The sequence below is a fragment of the Diabrotica undecimpunctata genome, chromosome 5 (assembly GCF_040954645.1).
Source record: "Diabrotica undecimpunctata isolate CICGRU chromosome 5, icDiaUnde3, whole genome shotgun sequence".
Lineage (NCBI taxonomy): Eukaryota > Metazoa > Arthropoda > Insecta > Coleoptera > Chrysomelidae > Diabrotica > Diabrotica undecimpunctata.
The window spans coordinates 55,944,969-55,965,075 of NC_092807.1; the positions used below are offsets into that span (position 1 = coordinate 55,944,969).

At 31.7% G+C, this 20,107-nt stretch overlaps 2 protein-coding genes across 2 annotated transcripts in view; both read left to right on the plus strand.

Annotated features, from left to right (window-relative positions):
- The first annotated feature begins 14,932 nt into the window (after window positions 1-14,932).
- Window positions 14,933-20,107, plus strand: part of LOC140441322 (spermine oxidase-like) — a 69,785-nt gene continuing 64,610 nt past the window's right edge. Inside the window, exon 1 of the mRNA XM_072531970.1 lies at window positions 14,933-15,051. The gene's annotated coding sequence lies outside the window, so the exon portion shown is untranslated. The remainder of the gene's footprint in view (window positions 15,052-20,107) is intronic.
- LOC140442201 (uncharacterized) lies at window positions 17,319-18,341 on the plus strand. Its single transcript, XM_072533279.1, has one exon. The coding sequence runs from the start codon at window positions 17,319-17,321 to the stop codon at window positions 18,339-18,341; it is 1,023 nt and encodes a 340-aa protein (XP_072389380.1).

Genomic DNA, 20,107 nt, shown 5'->3' on the forward strand with positions numbered 1-20,107 from the left:
GTCCGGCTACCATCAAATCTTTCCCGTTCCCAGCATCGATCCAAACCGCATACCAGCAAACTACCCCTCCGAAAACACAAGCCCAAGCCTCTTTTGACCGGTACTCTTTATTCACAAATTCTCCTTTCTTTCTCAATTAGATCTCGTGGACTATGCAGACTCAAAAGAGGTATTAATCTTCTCGTTTTTGATCTGCTCTCAGCTTCCACCTTTTTCACTAACGAACGAAAAACACTCTTACTCCGATTGACTACACAAAAAAACACGTATTCTCTTCTGGTCTGCCGGTAACATAATAATCTTTTCAATCTCCCCAGACAACCTTCTCAAACTCTCTCATCCCCCATCATTCCTTTTTAACCAATCATAAGCATTCATCTTTCCCACTAATTTTCGATTCAGAAAATTTCCAACATAATATTTAAAACAAATAAACTAATTTCACTCAAATTACTTTTCAGAAACCATTAACAATTTTGCCTTTTTTAACCGAAATAAGCTTCCAAATTCTTGTTATCTCATATCTAAATCTAATTCTTATTTACTTTCGAAAAATGTCCACCGCAAAATACAATTACAAAGTTTATTCCTTAAATATATAATTACACGAATTCCATTGTCCTTTCACTATTCACTTAGTCCTTCAAGGAAAAACTAGTCCGTCACGGAAACAATGTCTTTTCTTATACTAACGATTACAAATAAGTACAGGGTTGTATTTTAACTTATATGCCCGCTATATATTAAAATAAAAAAAAAACTCTTTATTCTATTTTTGATCGATAAACTGATCCATAACAAATCCCCGCCTTGTTTTGAGATACAAATATTCTTTTTTTTGTTTTAAGTGTAACCAAAAAAAATATTATTTTCTCTCAACACAAACTTTTTCTTTTGTAGTCATTTTATCCTATCCTAAATTTTTATTACTCCATCTTAAAATCTATACTATTTTTATTCATGGTATTTGTACACATCCTGGATATTGTAAACTCCTAGTATCTTTTCTGATTCTACATGTCTAAGAACATAGCTGTTTATTCCATTTTCATTTTGTATGATGTATGGACCCTCGAAAATAGGCATTAGCTTTGCACACACATCCCCCGTGAGATTTGATACTCGTAACGCCCTTACAAGCACCTTTTCTCCCTTCTGGAAAGTCACTGGTCTTCGTTTTCTATTCTGGATTTGCCTTTGGAGATATTTTTCATTACTGCGCTGCAGCCTCCTTCGGACAGTTTCCAATACTATTTGATACTCTCTCTGCTCCGGTTCTTCCCATGGCCGTACTGGCATAATACCCTTCATGACATATTCCGGCGTCTCTTTTGTCACCGTACTTGGAGTGGTGTTCAAGTAGTTTTCGATTTCTGCCACTTTCCTATCCCATCGTCGATGTTGTCCAATGGCAGCAATGCGGAGGAATTTTGTAGTTTCTTGTATAAAACGTTCTGACGGATTACTTTTAGGATGTCGGATGCTGACAAAATTTGTCCATATTCCCCTGTCTTGCAACTGTCTCTTGAATCGGTCACTCCGGAAATACGTAGCATTGTCTAAAAGAATTTTCCTTGGTGTTCCTACGGTGGCTATAAAATTGTCTATTTTTCTCATAATTTCTTCCCCCTTTGTCGTACGGCATGTGTATAGCTTTACATATTTCGAAAAAATATCTACCATCACCAAAATATGTTTGTTCCTCTGCGTGGTCATTATCAGATCACTTTACATATCTATTGCTACAATGTCTAATTTTTAGTGGGATACAATATTTTTAGCCACATTTTTATTTCGGAAATTTCTGCTTTTATATTTTTGACATGTTTCACATCTTTGGGTAACTTCTTTTGCAATCCGGTAATCTTTTCGGCATATATAGTTTTCGCGAAAAACCAGCCAAACCTTCCTGCTGCCGACATGTCCATTGTCCTCGTGTAATTTCTGTATGATCCTTTCTGCCAATGTCTGTGTTATCACGTATAGTTCCTTTCCATCAATTCGTTTAAAAAATATACCGTTTTCACTCTCCGCTCTTCTTTTTTCTCTTTCTTCCAGGTCTTCTTGATTTGTTCTAATTTCGTTTAACGAAAATACACCTTCCTCTTGTGTCAAAATGTTCAGTCCTACATGAAAAGCAATTACTTCCTTTTTCCCCGAGTCTTCATCCCTTGTGAGAGCGTCAGCTATAATGTTGTCTTTTCCTTTTATATATCGAAACTCAAAGTCATACTCCTGTAGTAACAAAATGCCTCTATGTATACGATTGTTAACCAGACGATTTTTCATTATATGTACCAAAGCTGCATGATCAGTTTCGATTGTGAATTTTGCTCCCAACAGATAAAATCTTAACTTATTTACACAGAAAAGTACGCTAGCAAACTCTAGTTCAGTCACACTGTATTTTCTTTTGTGTGTTTTTGTCACCCGGGAAATAAAACAAATCGGCACTTCTTGATTGTTTTGTATTTGCGACAAAACTCCCGCAAATTTTTGTATGGATGCATCAGTTCGTAGTATGAAAGGCAAATTGTACATGGGATGATATATTTTCGTTCCTTTCGAGAATTCCTCTTTTAAAATTTGAAAAGATTTCTCTTGTTCTTCTTTCCAATTCCATTTAACACCCTTCTTCAATAATTTTATCAGAGGAATTTCCTTCTGGCTTAAATCAGGAATTAGTTTTTTAAAATAGTTGATCGTCCCAAAAAAACCTCTCAATGTTTTTAAATTCGTTGGTCTTGGGTATTCATCTATGAGTTTTACCCGGTCCCCGGCTAAACTAACTGTTTGTGTGCCCAATTTAAATCCCAAATATGTCACTTCTTTTTGAAAAAGATGACATTTTTCAATATTCAGTTTTAATCCGGCCTTGTCCAATTCTCCCAAAATAATCTTTATGTGTTCCAAATGACTTGATGTATCTGGTGAAAAAATGAGTAAGTCGTCGATGTAGTGCACTATGAAATCTTCATATTTATTTAATATTCTATGGAGAGCTCTTACCAATGCTGCACACGCACTTTGTAATCCAAAAGGTACTACTTTAAAACGGTATACAATACCATCGATTGAGAAAGCGGTGTAATTTCTACATCTCTCTGCTAACGGTATTAACCAAAAACTATGTTTCAAATCAATTTTAGAAAACATGTGTGTTCCCGTAATTCTCCCAAAAATAGCTTCGATGTTGAGAGGTGATTCATATTGAGATACCGTGTGTTGATTTATATTCCGGGCATCCAAACAGAGCCTCAATTCTCCACTGCTTTTTTTCACAACCACGATTGTGGTTGTGAAACGATTGGGTTGATGTACGGCGAGTCACATCTCTCTATGATTTGATCTTCTAACATTTTTTTAATTTCTCCTTTCACCTCATGTCGGTATTTATATGGGATCGGATAAGTTTTCGATCGAAAATTTCCTAAGTCTTTAACCTCAAATGAATGTTCATACTTTTTGGCTACTCTGTTTTCTTCATTTATTAAATCTTCATACTTTCTCAATATTACACGCAATTCCTTTTCCTTTTCTTCTCCACACATCAATTTTCTTTCTTTTTCCTCAATTTCTTTGCACATATTTATCTTGTATTCTGCCTCCTCCATTTCGCATACCTCTTCAAATACCACTGTTTCAATTGTACCTCTTTCGTCTTCTTTTGTTAATCTTTCTTCTTTTTCTTCTTCTGGGCTCATCTCTTCTTTTGAGGACACCCACTTTTCACTTTCTTTTGCCAATATCCTCTTTGTTCTCTCTCCTTGCTTCATTGCCAAATTCATTTTCACCGTTTGTTCTTTATCTAAATCAATTTTCCGTTTCTCATTTTCCTTTTCCATTTCCTTACTGTCCTGTTCTTCTTCTTTTTCCTCTGTGATTTTCATCGTGTTATTTTTGAAATCTATCACCACATGTTTTTCTGCCAACTCATCCACTCCTACGATTATATCATGCAACATGTTTGGCATCACAACACATTGTAGTGCATAAAATTTCTTATCTAATCGTACTTTTATTCGTATTCCTTCATTTATCGTTGCCAAAGTCCGTTTATTTGCGCCCACTAAATTTACCTTGGGAATTTTGTAAATTAAATTCGTTAAATTAACTTCCTCTATTAGTTTTCTGTTGATCAGTGTAATTTCCGATCCAGTATCAATCATAATTTTAATCGGTGTCTCGTTGATAAACCCATCTACAAATTTCAGATTTGCTCCACTTGTTTTGTCCTTATTTTCTGCCAATTTAATAAATTCCTTCGGGTGACAAAAAATTCCTGTTTGTTTCTTTGTCTTTAGTGAGCGCCTTCGTGAAAAGACGCTTGCTGTTCTTGTTCGCCTCTACTTCGGTCGCTTTGTCTCTCATCCTCACATTCCTCTATGTGTGTGTTGTTGACCGCTCTTCTATTTTCTCTTGGTCTCTCGGACCCGTATCGGTTTCCGCGATTTTCCGGTTCATTCGTTCTATTATTATTTCGTTTTTCCTGATATGTGCGAGTGTTGTTTCTATTCTGGTTCTCTCGATATCTGTTTTCGTTCCATTGCCGATTTCTTTGTTCATAGTTTACTCTTCCGTTGTCTCTACTTTCGTTTTCCCTCCTCGGGACAAATTCTCTTCTTGTGTACTCTCTCCTAAAGTTTTGTCCTCTATCTCTATAGTCTTGATTTTCTCGTTGTCTATAATTTTCTTGCGTTCTCCTCATTTTTCTTTCTCTTAATTTTGCTTCTCGTATTTGTAAGAATTGACATAAACTGTCAATATCTTTGTAGTTTTGTAGAGTTATGTGATCTTCTAACGTATCTTCAAAATGTCTGGCTATTAGTTCCACTAGCTGTTCGAACGAATAGTTGTAATGTAAGTGTCTTGCATTGTTGTATAGTTGTAGGGCATATGTTTTTTCTGATATACCCATACTATCCTGGTATCTCCCATTTTGTAATTCCTTGTTTATCTCTATCTGTTGTATTTTTCCCCAGAAATAATTCAGAAATTTTTGTTCAAATGTTTGCCAATTTTGCAATTCTTCTTCTTTGCTATCAAACCATAAACTTGCCTCATCTTTAAGATGGTTCCTTATCGTTTCCTTTGCTGTTTCGAAATTACCGATATGTCGTCCTTTCTTTTTTAAATTGTTGATGAAAATTACTGGGTGTAATTTTTTTACGTCCTCGCCAAACTGTATTTTTACCTCGCTTGTTCCATGGATAACCATTTCCCTTCTTTCCCCGGAATTTTGTTCCTTCTTGATTTCCTCCATTTTTCATTCTATTTCTCGCATATCTTCTTGTAACGCGTTTTCAAATTTTGTTTCTAATTTCTCTAGTTCCTTTTTCTGGCAATTTCGTATCTCCTTCATTTCATTTTGGATATCTTTAATCTCTGTCTCTTGTTTTGCATTGTTTAGGGTTATTTCTTCTATCTGTTTTATCAGTTCTTTCTTTATCCCCTCAACACATCCTTTAATTTCCTGTTCATAGTTTTCCAGACGCTGCTCTATATTCCTGTTGTTTTCTTCCAGTGTTTGTTTTGTATCTTGTTGATTTCTATCCATTTTATCCATTTTCTTTGATGTTTCATTCATTGTTTGTGTCTGTATTTGCATCATTGCTAATAATTTTTCTAACATCCCTGTTTCTTTTCTTTCCTCCCTTATTGTAGCATTTCCTTCATTATCCGATCCTTCTTCAACAATTGTTTCTTCTAATCTGTTATCCTCGTTTCTTTCTTGCATTTTGCTTTGACTCCTTGTGGTCGACATGTTGTTTCTTTTTGTTACTGTTTTTTTTGTCCCCGCCAAATGTGAAATTTTACAACACTCTCTATGTTGCAGAACACGACAAATATTTCTCCCCCAAATATTATCAATTTATCACATAAATTTTAAATTCATCAAAAAATTAAATCAATCAAAAATAGAATAAATGTAAAATTGTACCTAGATAAATTATCTCAAATAATTTCATAAATTTTCAAATAAATATATCAAATTCTTTCCGACGGGCAAATAAATTCTCTCAATCACCTGTTTTCCGTTTCTGATCCTTCAAATTCTCAACTAGAGATACTTTTATGCCCCACGTTGGCTCGCCATGTTGTTGTGATCTGCTTTATGATGTTTTATTATTGACTAAGACTAATTTAATTAATCCAATTATTTAATTAATTAGTTCACTAATTTATGCAGAGTCATACAATTCAATTACTATTAAAAATTCTCAGGGTGCCTTTTTAATTTTACTTTAATCAGTTTACTTTATATATCTCTTCTAGTGGGTTCAGTATTTTCTAGTTGCTCATAATCGGGATAGAACAGGAAATGGAACTAACATTAAAACAACATAAATATGCACACAAATTATTATTTATTTTTAATAACCATACGGTGAATGTTAATAAATAACTTTTTGTGGGCAATTATCTTTCCCAACAAATTCCTATACTCTAAATTTAATTTTAATTAACAAACTATCTATTGATCTGTTTTATAATAATATCTACTAAAAAATTTACCATATAAAAAATATAATTTATTCACAAAAAAATAACTCTTTAAAACTTGGAATCTTAGTTCGTATGCTTATATTTGATTTTATCTTTAGAATGTCTTAAAGTTTTCTTTCATTCAAATTATTTGACTGACCTTTATTTTTTTTACACCAATGATGTCTCCTCTCGATCAAACCACAGTTCCTTCCTTGATTGATTATGTCCGGCTACCATCAAATCTTTCCCGTTCCCAGCATCGATCCAAACCGCATACCAGCAAACTACCCCTCCGAAAACACAAGCCCAAGCCTCTTTTGACCGGTACTCTTTATTCACAAATTCTCCTTTCTTTCTCAATTAGATCTCGTGGACTATGCAGACTCAAAAGAGGTATCAATCTTCTCGTTTTTGATCTGCTCTCAGCTTCCACCTTTTTCACTAACGAACGAAAAACACTCTTACTCCGATTGACTACACAAAAAAACACGTCTTCTCTTTTGGTCTGCCGGTAACATAATAATCTTTTCAATCTCCCCAGACAACCTTCTCAAACTCTCTCATCCCCCATCATTCCTTTTTAACCAATCATAAGCATTCATCTTTCCCACTAATTTTCGATTCAGAAAATTTCCAACATAATATTTAAAACAAATAAACTAATTTCACTCAAATTACTTTTCAGAAACCATTAACAATTTTGCCTTTTTCAACCGAAATAAGCTTCCAAATTCTTGTTATCTCATATCTAAATCTAATTCTTATTTACTTTCGAAAAATGTTCACAGCAAAATACAATTACAAAGTTTATTCCTTAAATATATAATTACACGAATTCCATTGTCCTTTCACTATTCACTTAGTCCTTCAAGGAAAAACTAGTCCGTCACGGAAACAATGTCTTTTCTTATGCTAACGATTACAAATAAGTACAGGGTTGTATTTTAACTTATATGCCCGCTATATATTAAAATAAAAAAAAACTCTATTCTATTTTTGATCGATAAACTGATCCATAACAAATATATATATATATATATATATATATAATATAAAGTTTTATTTTGAGGTTGCAGTCATTAATAGGGCAGGAAAGTAAAACTCTTTGTTCTTTATTCAAGCTTTCGCAAAATTTATTTGCTTCTTCAGGATATGCTAAAATATGGTAACAGTAAATACAACGAAATTAGAACTAAATAGCATTGTATAAAACTAGTAAAAAAGAAAAACTTACAACATGAGGTTAATCCATTAAATTTTCAATTTTGCAAAACATTAAAACTTAACTTATTTTAAAAATTATACAGTTATGTAAGTACAATATTCCAATTTAATTTAATTTTGTAAAAATTCATTTTGACATTGATTGTTTGATTTATGTCAGAAAGACACTCGTTTCTGTTTATTATATTTTTTGTTGTTGATAACTAGCTCTTGATTGTTATTATGGTTACGTACAAAGTGGCGCCAAATATGAATATTTAAATTTTTTGAAATTCTAATATTTATAGTCAGAAAATCTAATATTAGATTTTCTGACTATAAATATTAGAATTTCAAAAAATTTAAATATTCATATTTGGCGCCACTTTGTACGTAACCATAATAACAATCAAGAGCTAGTTATCAACAACAAAAAATATAATAAACAGAAACGAGTGTCTTTCTGACATAAATCAAACAATCAATGTCAAAATGAATTTTTACAAAATTAAATTAAATTGGAATATTGTACTTACATAACTGTATAATTTTTAAAATAAGTTAAGTTTTAATGTTTTGCAAAATTGAAAATTTAATGGATTAACCTCATGTTGTAAGTTTTTCTTTTTTACTAGTTTTATACAATGCTATTTAGTTCTAATTTCGTTGTATTTACTGTTACCATATTTTAGCATATCCTGAAGAAGCAAATAAATTTTGCGAAAGCTTGAATAAAGAACAAGGAGTTTTACTTTCCTGCCCTATTAATGACTGCAACCTCAAAATAAAACTTTATTTTACATAACGTGTCAGTCAATAATACCTAACTACTTTATATATATATATATATATATATATATATATATATATATATATATATATATATATATATATATATATATATATATATATATATATATATATTGTTATGATGTGTTTTTTGTTTGAATGATGAGCAATGAGTATTTTTAATAATATATATATATATAGGGTTTTTATCGCGGTTCTCAAAGAATTAGTTTGTAAGTACTTTTTTAAATTATCTTTATTATAACTATTATGAAACACACATATATATCTAACCTAGCCAATGTAAATTTAAAATAAACTATCTTTAAATTGATATTCTTATAAAACTAATTAAATTCTATAGACAATGTAAAATTTAAACAAACTATCTTCAAAATTAAAATTGTTATGACACTAACTAAATTATATTAACAAAATTTTGTACCTTTCTTTCACTGAATGCCTAAATGAACTGTTTTCTACTATATAGATTCTAATCACCACTGAATGTCTTCGTACTTCAGTTATCCTTGTTTTTTGTGAAATTACTTTTTCCAGTTATCAGCTTCTACCAATTTAAGATATAGTTTTCTTCACCAGCATTTATACACCACCAACCAAACCAGCAAACAGCATTTATATTTATTCTTCTTTTCAATATACCAATATCCAATTATTATAAGTTGATTTATACTAATCTCCAATCATAATATAATTTTAATTCCTTCCAATGTCCATCTAATATTCTTCTAATATACTTTTATAATCTTCAATAATTATTTGTGTATAATTATAAATGTGCATTAAATTATATGCATAATTTTTAATCTTCATTTAACTCACTATATTAAACAATTTGACTATTTGTACCTGATTCACTGACTCCAACTAACTTTCATATTTCTTACTAAACTTTTCTGACTGACTTCTTGAAAATTCTGAACAATTTACTTCACTATTCACTAACTAAGTGTGTCTACTAACTTTCATAATGAACTGGCCTGACTTCTGACTAAAAACTGCCATCTTGAATTCAAATCACGGGTATTTATATCCTTTTGGATATTCCAGAATCATCTGGCAAGAGATCATGTTCCAATTTCGTTCTATTTCTTCGATATGGATGTTCTCGAAAAAAATATCTGTTCCATCCACCGACATAATCATTATTCCAGAATGTTCGACCGTAAACAATGGTCACACTCTGCACTCTGGAGAATTCGTTAATGTTCCATTAATAATTTTGTTGACATTTAGGCTTTTCAGATCAGAATAAACATTCAAATTAGTAACTAACACTCTAATTTAATAAAATCCACATTTCAAACAATATAACCCCACTTTATATTTCTTATAATTCTTAATTTCTATCTGTCACTTCGAGAGTATTTTTGGTTGCCTATGCACATGGCTCACTTAAATCTATTTACAACATTAAAATACAACTTTTTACAATTATTATATGCTAATTTCTTAAAATGCCCTCACATAAATATATTTTTATAAAATTCTCTAGTATATAACTTATTTAAAATAATCAAATACTTTTTTATATCTAATATTATGTAGTATATAACTTATAAATTATTTTCTATAAACCCTAATCGTATCAATATATATATATATATATATATATATATATATATATATATATATATATATATATATATATATATATATATATATATATATATATATATATATATATATATATATATATATATATATATATATTTATATATATATTTATATATATATATATATATATATATATATATATATATATATATTACGTGTTACAAAAATATTTTTTATTAAAACATACGTTTATATACATTAAATCAAAAACAGGGTATTTTTTTTTAACGTTTGAAATACTCAAAGATAAAAAAAACTCTTACGTTTTGACCTATTTATATTTAAAAATCAATAACACCGTTTTCTATAAAAACAAACATTTAAAACGTATTTGTTCTATTAAAATAATAATTAAGTTCTAATACAACACAAATTTTAACCCCAAAATTCTTTACCAGCAAAAACGACAGTGACCTAAACTAGAACTTTTTTTTTTAATTTTGGTTTAGACACTCCGCTCAATAGGCTATAATAGGCTCCAGATAAAGATGGCACTTACACAATTTACAAAAAAATTTAGGCCTTTTACAATATTTGCAGTAACCTCTTTCATTTGGTGGGGGATCTGGATGCTCTGGATCTGGTAATATAACACCCGCATATTTTGCGACAATCTGCACCTCTATTTAACGTCTAAGTTAAAAAGGCCCGTCCTCAGTAACATGTTGCCGAAACTTGTTGATAACTTTTATGTTAAACGTTGAATATTTCCATTGGCATTACAAGCATTAGGTAACATTTATTTTATATACATATGTATATATATATATATATATATATATATATATATATATATATATATATACATATATATATATATATATATATATATATATATATATATATATATATATATAGTAAACTCTTAAATATTGGGGAAATCTGCAAGAAAGACTCTAATGAGTATCAATTGTTTCGCCGAACGTTTTTGCCAAAGAGAATTAATTGATGACATAAAATGTTCTTTGTCTTTTATTTCTCCACTTTGGTACCTTAGTTTATTATATATATATATATATATATATATATATATATATATATATATATATATATATATATATATATGTTTGTTTTAAGGTTTCCGCGGGAGCTATATGTGCTGTCACTATTTTTTCCGGGTTTGACTCCGCGTTGTAAAATGCTGGTTTTCTTGAAAACCATTGCTTTGTCGACGTTTCGGCAAGGTCTCACTTGCCATTCTCAAGCCTGGTGGAACTACTTCTCGTCGTTACTCGATTAGATCACGGCCAGAGCCGGATGTTTAATAGGAAGATGATCAGTAGGAATACCACGAAAACAATGGAATGACAATTTACTGGAGGCTCATTGAAAAACAGAGTCGTGTCTACATAATAAAAAGAAAAAGAAGAGAAGACTTAATCTACTTAAGTATATCCATTTCCAGTTCGACATTCCGTTTCCAGTTCAACATTCCATGCTTTACTTGGTGTTCGACCTTATACTCAGACAAACTAAAAAGGCAGGTAGTATAGGTACAATTCCTGGAAGATGCACAATATTAGAACAAATGACAATAGAATATCTGAAAGCGATGAAGCTGATAACTGTAATCTGTATAATTATATGCGTCACTCAGTCATTGATGTAACAGTATAGATAAGTAATACCCGTGGAGAGCTATGGATTCAATGCGTTATATGAATCCAATGCGTTATAAATATGTAATCTCTGGGCATATATCGACTACACTGGATCCATACAAGAGCATTATATTTGCGAGTTTTGAAAAAGACTGCATTAATTACGTTTTATGTGAAAAGTCTGAACGATTTCCAAAGTGGACATTAAAACGTCAATAAACTTATTTTAACCTTTAATTGTGGCTTATTCGCATTAAAATAGTTATCATTTTAAAGAGTCTTATAAAATGAGATTTCTGATCTCATTACTTATTGGTTATTTGATTTCTCATTATTGCACTTGTAATGGTGTATGTTATTATTTATTTGGGGTAATCGTGTTGGAATTATTTATTGTCATAACTCTTTTCCTTCTCCTTCTCCTTCTCCTCTATTCGGATTATATTTCTTCCCTAAAAAACTAAATATTTCCTGTTTGATTATGTCATATTTATTTCTTTTAAATCCATCATTATTGCATGCATATTTTCTAATGACAATTAAATAGCTTACCACATGACAATACCCCGAAAGTTTATAGTAAGTTATCTAATTTTATACCGCAGAAGAACATTAATGAAAACTATAGTGGATAAATTATTTTCCGGAATCCCAAAATATGAAGACCATCTGTTATTACTAATCCATCAATCTCGAATGTCTCCGGTAAAGGGATATAATCTGAAAAATCGATTTTGTCTGTCCTTTACAGTCTCGTTAGTGTCACTACCCGAAGTAGCTCGTTCGGTTGAATAAAATTCTATTAAAATATGGGAAAAAACTTCCATCGCATCATAACGATGAAAACAGGTTAAATTAGGTTGTGGTAAAATAGATGACACTCAACGTACTTTTAAAATTGTGTGGTGCAAAATGTCAGACATTCTATTAGTAGGTAAATTTAATAGTAGAGATAAATTTAATGCATTTTAAACTTTATGTACTAATACATATTTATTATCAAATCAATCACTAAAAGCTATAATTTGTTTAATTTCTTATATATTGTTCCACTATAATATAATTCCACTATGAGCCCTGAAAACCTTTCTTTTCATGTTAAATTATTTTTAAAATTCTCTGTCCGTATCCGTGTTATTTGTTTAATTTTTTTATTTCTTCGAACTATAATATATTAATTGGTTGTCTGGCTGTTTCTGAGCTTTAATTTTTTTCTTTTCTCTTTACTCGATATTCTTCTACATGCTCCTAGTCTACTGCTAGGATTTTCTGTTAGTTTACGATCTAAGCTTATTTGAAAGTTTCGTTCGCCATTAGTACACTTTAATTTATCAGCGTTATATTTAACAATTTTTGATAAGTATTATCGTTCCTGGCTTTTGATATATGTACTCTGAGACTCTCAACTTTCTTATACTCAAAGCCAATATAATGCCAAACGCTATGTAAAGTTGGAAGTATAAAATTGGGAAGATCTTCTTTATCATTGATTGCTTGGAGGATAAAATTAAATGTATACAAAAAATTTTGAATAAAAAAATCATGTACTTCACGTCTAATCAACGATTGTAAGCTTTTATCGTAAGTTTTCGTACGACTGTTTTCTCGAACTTTCTTGAGTTTGCTAAATTTCTTGTAACTTGAATATTGGCTGCTTTCTATTCACTTTTATTACAGCGTATACGCAACGTTCTGTGCAACGTAATATTTGCTTGCTTTAGCCACAACATCAGTACATATTTTCATTGATTTTGCAAAGTAATTAAAAATATTAGCAATCACCAGTTTTTCTTTATGGATGAGTCTCTCGCCTTTACGTCTCTGTTCGTCAGGTTAATCAAGATCAATGTTAGAGCAAAAACATCTTAAAAAATAGAAAAAGACAGGTTAATTATATTCAAAATTACAAATGTTATTTAACCATTTCTATTCTGGGCCTTAATTTGCATGTTGGTCCCTGAATCTCAAAGGTTTTTTATGCTTAGAGTACCATTGCCTTATATATACGTCGCCTATAAATAAACAAATAAATAACCAAAAAATGTTTTTTAATGAGTTTTTTTTTAACGACTATTTCGATTTGCTACTTTTTTTCTGGTATTTTCTGTGGCTACAAACGACACATCGCTTCCCTTTCTTATCAGGAACTGAACTAGGAAAATGTCACCCTTTGAGGATCCTTAATTAAAGGGTTTATATTTCTGTTTTTTCATGTTTAAAAAAAACAATTTTTACAAATTAACTTATCAAAAAGTGCCCCTATAATGGTAAGTTAATAATCTGCAAAAGGTAGACTTTTTCCTCTCATCACATGACCAATATATTTCAACTTTCTTCTCTTGATGGTGATCAACAGCTCCCGTTCTTTGTTCATTCTTCAAAGAACTACACTATTTGTTATTTTGTCTGTCAAAGGTATTTTCAAAATTCTTCTGTATATCCACATTTCAAAGGCCTCTAGTTTATCGGTATTGCTCTTGTTTAAAGTCCAAGTCTCTACTCCGTACAGCAGTATCGAGATGTAGCAAAAAGAAGAAGAACTTTTACCGTCGAGCTGATACAAATTTTATTGAACATTGATATCGCGCACGTAACCGACATTCAAAATCACCGTTGTTTCTGCGAGAACGGTTCATTTTACACAAAAAGTGCCAATATACATTTTTGTTTAAAATTATCTCAGCTACATTTTTTGTTTGAAACATTTTTTTCTACGGCGAACAAATTCATAATAAATCGAGTTTTTTGTGTTTTTACTTCCCTACGAGGGGGATTTTAGAAAGAAGTCCGGGGGCAAAAGTGGTTAACTTTTTTGCATCTTTTTTGGTGTCCCAAAATTAATATTCGCGGCAAAATTCAGCTTGTTCGTATGATTTTTTGGGGTCGACTCTCTGACGACTGGACTATATTTATTTTTTGTTATTCTTTATAAACAATTAAGCGATTTCTTGTTTATATTGGGTAACTACTTTTAAAACTGTTCAAGTTATCTACGACGAAAAAAGATTCTGACAAACCTAACAACTTTTTGAACGGTTTGTAAAATTCATGACCTGGTACTGTTTGGCAGATCGCCATTTTTTTTAGATTACTTCTCGCCCACAGATAAAAACTGTATTTTTAATACAGTGAATGCCAAAATATAACATATTCTATAACTGTACAACACGAATGACAAATCGTGACTCAAATATTATAATCGCACACGTTTCGTAATTAGTGGGCGGAACAGTTATAAAATATTTATTCTCATTTTGTTAATGTATTAGTTATTTATCAGATAGTAATATACATAGTAATTGAAATATTATTTTGTGTTTTATAACATTAGGTAAGTTATATAAATATTAGAACAATCTGAGATTAAATCGTAAAAAGATTGAGCTATAAATCTATAAAAGTTTTAGTTTTAATTTTAATTGAACTGTTTATTTACTAAAAATCCGTACGCAGTAAAAAAAATTAGTCTAACAAAAAATTCTTGATATAAACTTGATTCTACCTGCAACTCAAAACACCGAGACAAATGTTTAATCTATACATGAATGCCTTGGTAAACTAATAATGCTGATATCAAATCAAGGTAATTTTTACAGCATTTAGCATTACATTATAGTCAAGATTTTTATTTAAAATAGCCTAATAACCTAAATTCTGAAATTTTTGAATCACCAGAAACAAATTGCTAGGTTAGTTGAAACGTTATTTTCAGAGGACTCTTTACTGTATAAAATCAAATAAACCTATGACAGAAATTAAGAGTTTAAGTAGAAAAATTGTTGATTCTGTTACTAATAAAACAAAATATTTGTTTATTTATTTAAATTAACGTGTACGCGACATCTATGGTCAATGGCCCGAGTTACAGTTTACAGTTTACACGGTATGCATATATAATTTTAATTGCAAATAATGTAGTGAACATTTAACATAAAGAGTAAAAAATAAACATTTATATAAAGTTTAGCAGTTGATTTGTCTCCAGGAATTTGATCACCGTGTTGATTTGGTCTGTGCCGTTTAGGACCTCTTTGAAGATAGAACTGATATCAAGCTGTTGGCGTATTTTGCTATTAAAAGGACGTTCGATAAGTATGTTTGATTCGAATAGTCATATTACAGTGCTGAGATATTAGTTGTGGAGATAATGTCATCAGATAGCCATGTGTTATATGGGTATGTCTATACGCAATCTCCGTATGATTACCATATTTTTGCGAGATAAACCAGGATACGTAAATAGATTCACTGAAGGTTTAATTTTATACAGCGCTGAAGTAACTTTATTCAAGTGAATTTGCCAGGTGGGTAGATTAAGCTTCTTCATTCATGCTTTTAGATAGTTGCAGATTTGTATATTAATTATAGGGTGCATGGATGATGCAGTTTTTTTTCAAGGCAATCGACTTTTTCGTTACTAATTTGGACATGGGATCATCATAATTATTATATGTGGAGAAGAGAGGAAGTTATTGATAAAAGCCTTATATGATGTTAGAAAAATGTTTATAAATAAGTATATGTTTTCAGTTAGGTTACATGGAGAAAGTTTGTCGACAATTGCGTTTCTAGAAACGGTATCAAATGTGCCTTCTATATCAAAGATAGTTGCTATCAAATCTGGTTTGCTATTAATTGCGTTGGAGATATAAGTTTGTAGTATATACAAGATTATTTCTTGCGAAGAGTTGGCTCTGTTTTTCAAAATACCTTAAAAGTCGTTTGTTGATCATTTTTTTCATTAGCTTACAGATGGTGCATGTTAGGGAGATAGAAAGTTGTGGAAAATAGTTGCCTGATTTGGCTTAAGTATTGGTATAACAATCAACTTGCTCCATTGAGATGGAAATTTATGTGATCTCCAAATTAGATTGTAAAAAGTTAGCAGTTTATTGAGACTATGACTAGACAAAATGCTTTAGAAATGCATAAGGAATATCATTAGGACCACCTGCTCTGTTTTTGCTATTAGCTAAGGCAGATATTAGCTCGTGGGTAGTGAAAGGAGAATTAAGAGATCTACTATATTTAGATGATATCAGATTATTTCTGTGAGGATATATTTAATATTGAGACAAAAATGTAAATTATTTATTTAAAGAAGCACAATTTATATCTAGCAATCTATATATAGCTGGCGCTTGAAGTCTTGTATTTACTGAATATAATGAAATGGCACTATAAATGATATGTATTTATTGCATTAAAACAGCGAGATGAATTTGCGTGTCTTTTATTCTGACTATGAACTCTGACTCTCAAAGTGCGTAGCGTCTATGCGCATAGAATTTAAACTCAATTTCGGGTATATTGACGCGTACATGCCACCCGCCTTGAAATACATTTCAATGCATTACACAAATTATTCCTTCGTCTTCTTTTTCTTTTTCTTCCTCTTTATAAGCAATTCGGCTTGTTCATTGGCGGAATAATACCTCTATGGAAGGTTGTCACTCCATATTTTGCGCGGTTGTCTGATACTTCTTCTGCCGATTGGTGACTTATCTCTTGCTATGTATTCTTCATTCTGCCTAAGTGGTCTTTTTTTTTCTATTTTGTGTCCATTCATTTATATACTCTACGTTACATTTTCTACTAATGTCTTTAATGACTTCCACAAGGATCCGTGCTGGCTCCCATGCTTTTCAGCCTCTACATAGCAGACATGCCAGAAACCACATCAAAAAATTTGGATACGCTGACGACTGGACGCTTGCCGCAAGTCATAAAGAATTCAAGGGCACTGAACGCATTGTAACAAACGATTTAAATGCCCTAGGGAATTATTTCTGCAAATGGAGATTGCAACCCAATCCAACTAAGACAGAAGTGTCCTGCTTCCATTTAAACAACAAGATGGCCAACTATCAACCTCAAATCCATTTTGAGGATAGACTCCTTAACTATAATAAACACCCAAAATACTTAGGTGTTACACTTGACAGAACGCTAAACTTTAAAGAGCATCTTACTAAGACTGCTGCAAAACTCCGAACTCGTAACAACATCCTGCAAAAGCTCTGCGGCACTACATGGGGCTCCTTAGCACCCACACCTAGATCGACAGCATTAGGACTGGTATACCCCGTAGCGGAATACTGTGCACCAGTATGGATAAACAGTCCACATACTCACCGTGTTGATGTCCAACTCAACCAAACCATGCGAACTATATCGGGCACAATCAAGGCCACGCCCACTTACTGGTTACCAGCTTTAAGTCATATAGCTCCACCACCCATCCGCTGGGAACATGCCCTTGTCAGGGAATTAACAAAAATCAATACTGATCCTGAGCTCCGCTCCCATATCGGAACTTCCGCCAGAGACATAAATAGGCTCCGTTCAAGACACCCGCCTCTAAAAACAGCAAAAAGGCTAGTAGATGAAAACTTTAATGTAACTGAACGGTGGAGAGAACAATGGGAGAATATCGCTGCACCAGCTAACTGGAACATGCCATGTATTACAAGCAAACCTGAGGGCTTCAACCAACCGAGGCGAATTAGGACTACACTCAATAGAATAAGGACGAACTGTGGCAGATGTTCGGACTCACTTTTTAGATGGAGAAAAATAGAATCACCAAATTGCGACTGCGGCGCCGAAAAGCAACAGTAAAACACATGGTAGAGGAATGCCCGATTAGATCCTATAACGGCAACCCTTCGGATTTCCTGGCTGCTACAAAAGAGTCAATCGAATATATTTATAATCTAGATGTTTGTTTGTAGAATAATATTTTTGTATTTACTGTTGTTTGTAATTTATATAATTTATACATATATATATATATATATATATATATATATATATATATATATATATATATATATATATATATATATATATATATATATATGAACCTGTGATGTAGCCATACGCTAAATAAATAAATACTAATGCCTTCACTACTCTTTCGATCTCTCAGCGTATTTCCTGTAATTCTTCTTAGTACTCTCATCTCTGCAGTTTCCAGTAGCCTTTGCGTTGTGGCTGTGTCGGGTCTTGTTTCTGAGGCATATGCCATTATTGGTCTTACAATGGCCTTATAAATTCTTAATTGCATCCCAGTGTTAATATGTCCGTTTCGCCATATAGTGTTATTAAGGCATCTTGCCAGTCTATTTGCTTTTTGTACTTTATCTCTCACTTCTTTGTCCAGGTCTCCATAGCTAGACAGTGTAACTGCCAGGTATTTTATTTCCATTACTTGTTCAATACTGATGCCATTAGTTTCTGTTTTACATCTGGTTCGTTTTTTGCTGACTACTATTGTTTTAGTTTTCTAAGATGAGATTGTCATATTAAATAATTTTGCTCTTATGTTAAATCTATGGACCAGTCTTTGCAGACTATTTTCATCTTGGGCTATCAATATTGCGTCGTCTGCGTAACAGAGTATTTTGATTTCTGTGTTTCCCATTCTATAGACTCTTCCTTTGTTAACGCTTTTAATGATTACATCCATGATCAAATTAAAGAGAATGGGGCTCAACGAATCTTCTTGTCTTATTCCGCTTACTATTTCTATAGGTTCTGTAAGTTGTCCATCTATTCTGACTTTCATTTTGTTGTTTTGGTAGATATTTTTGATCCTCCTCCTCCTCAGTCCAAATCCCTTTTGGGATGTGGTGACACCATCAAGCCCTTACAGTTTTTGCACGATTTCTCTCCATCCTTCTCTGTCCTGGGTTAGTTGTTCGGCTTCATGTAACCCTTGGTTAATCAGTATTTTTATTTGATCTATTTAACGGCTTGGAGATCTTCCCCTAGGTCTCTTTCCTTCAACTCTACCCTCATCTATCAGTTTTTCCATCGTACCTGTTCTTCTAGCAATGTGTCCAAAATACTGCAAATATCTCTGTTGTATTTGTTTAAGCAATCTACCCTTTACTTTAAGTTTTAAGTTGTTATTTTGATATTTTTGATAGTTTTTATAATATTTAGGGAAGCTTCCCTATTATTCAGAAGATGGATGATTACTCAGCTTTGAGTCTACTCTGTCAAATGCTCTAGTGATTTCTCAGTAATTTGCTTTATAACGAATATTGCACCTGTACACAATCTTCCACTACGAAAACCCTGTTGTTTATCTGCTAAATTTATCCTCTAATTTATTAGCACTTGTAAAATTTTAGATGTAGTTTTAGCGTAGTATTTAACAAGTTTATACCTCTGTAATTTTTTGGCTGTTTTTTATCTCCTGTTTTGAATAGTAGAATTATTTTGCTAGTTTGCCATTCTTCGAATATTTTATTGTGTTTTATAATTGTATTAATTAATGTTGTAAATTGTTCTGTTATTGCTGCTCCACAATATTTCAGTAACACGTTTGGTATCCCGTCTTCACCTGCTATTTGTTTGTTCTTCAGGTTTTCAAGTAT